Below are 1598 nucleotides of genomic sequence, written 5' to 3' on the forward strand. Positions count from 1 at the left end.
CCCAGGTTGCCCAGGGAAGCTGTGGATGCCCCATCCCTGGAGGTGTTCAAGACCAGGCTGGATGAGGCTTTGAACAACCTGGTCTAACAGGAGGTGTCCCGGCCCATGGCAGGGGGGAACTGGAACTAAACGATCTTGAATCTCCCTTCCAACCTAACCCAACCTCTGCCTCCAATTCTGCAGGTCTGATCTTCACCAGCCCCCTCTGACCTCCAAGTGAGATGATTTTCAGCCTCCCTTGGGAGCTGCCCAGCTCGAGCCACTCACGGGTTTCACATCCAGGAGGATGGAGGACTTGGCAATGAGTCCTGGCTTCTTGGCCTTCTTCTCGGCATACTGCCGCAGCCGCTCCTCCCGGACCTTGGCAGCCTCCTGGTCCTCCTCCTCCTCCTCACTCCCAAAGAGGTCGATGTCATCATCCTCCTCATCTTCCTCTGCAGCAGCTGCCTCGGGTTTCCTGGCTGGCGAGGCTGAGGGGAGCTCCACTTTTTTGGAGGGCACACCAAAAGGTTCCACCTTCTTCAGAGGGGTGCCGGGCATGGAGGGGAAAGGGGAGGAGATGGACCCGAGTCAGAGCAGCACTCAGGGGGAGCTCCAAGGCTACACTGCTCAGCACAGTGACCACGGCCCACACCCTGTCATCTGGGTGAAGAACCAGCTGCTGGCCACTAAAATAGGACATCTGACCAGATGGACCTTCGAAGGGGCCCTGAATGGCTGTGAAAATACACCTAGAGGTGGAAAACCATCTCACAGCCAACCAGCCAAGAGCTGATCCTTCTCCTGAGGGCTCAGGACATCCTAAGAGCCTGAGTGGGACAGCAGCTGGGAACACAACCAGGAGTGTTCCCTGGGCACCAGGAGGGGCCTACACGTTCTGTGGGCTCACTGCAGAGACCACCCACACCACTGGTGCCACATCTGCCAACCTACAAGAAGAATCCACCCAACTCCAAACTCCCACAGGTCTCCCCCACCACAATCTCACCTAACCTCCTCGCTGCTCTCAGGGCAGAAGTCTCCTCTCTACGTGTGATTTTGGGGGAAGATGTTGCAGCTCCCAAAACTACTGGAAAACCTACAGACCCATCCTAACAATGAGCATCTTCCCCATCTTCAGGCAGCCAGGAGGCCGTGGAAATGACCTGGTGCCAGGGCTCACCTGGGTTGGAGGAACTGGTGAGGGCTGGTGGGAGGTAGATGACTTTTCCAAAGCGTTCAGGCGGCTCTCCAGCTTGTAGATGGCCATCTGAAGGTCTGCCACAACTGGGAGAAGAGGGGAGAGGGATGAAGAACCTCATCTTGCAGGCATCTGCATCACCTTGTCCTCAAGTCAGGACAAATTTGCTTCAACTCTAAGCGGGCTATAAAAAGTTGCCGCAGTCAGAAGGGAGCCTGAAAAGCTCCAGGTAAGACCCAAAATTGTTGAGCAGGACCCAAAGCTCCCATCAGGACCCAAAACTCTGTCTGAGACTCAAAACTCTCGAGCAGGACTCAAGCTCTGATCGGAACCCAAAGCTCTGGTTAAGACCTAAAACTCTTGAGTAGGTCCCAAAGCTCCAGTCAAGACTCAAAGCTCTGGTTGGGACCCAAAACTC

At 55.6% G+C, this 1598-nt stretch overlaps 1 protein-coding gene across 1 annotated transcript; it reads right to left on the minus strand.

The window, feature by feature from the left end:
* Positions 1-267: 267 nt before the first annotated feature.
* Positions 268-1266, minus strand: LOC103772891 (elongation factor 1-delta-like; the record flags this gene model as incomplete). The annotated part of the gene is made up of 2 exons (XM_008940236.1): positions 268-461; positions 1153-1266. Coding segments are annotated over 2 exons (308 nt in total), but the record flags the coding sequence as incomplete, so codon positions are not given.
* Between the last annotated feature and the right edge of the window lie 332 nt (positions 1267-1598).

The sequence above is a fragment of the Merops nubicus genome, unplaced genomic scaffold, assembly GCF_000691845.1.
Source record: "Merops nubicus isolate BGI_N331 unplaced genomic scaffold, ASM69184v1 scaffold41315, whole genome shotgun sequence".
Taxonomy (NCBI): domain Eukaryota; kingdom Metazoa; phylum Chordata; class Aves; order Coraciiformes; family Meropidae; genus Merops; species Merops nubicus.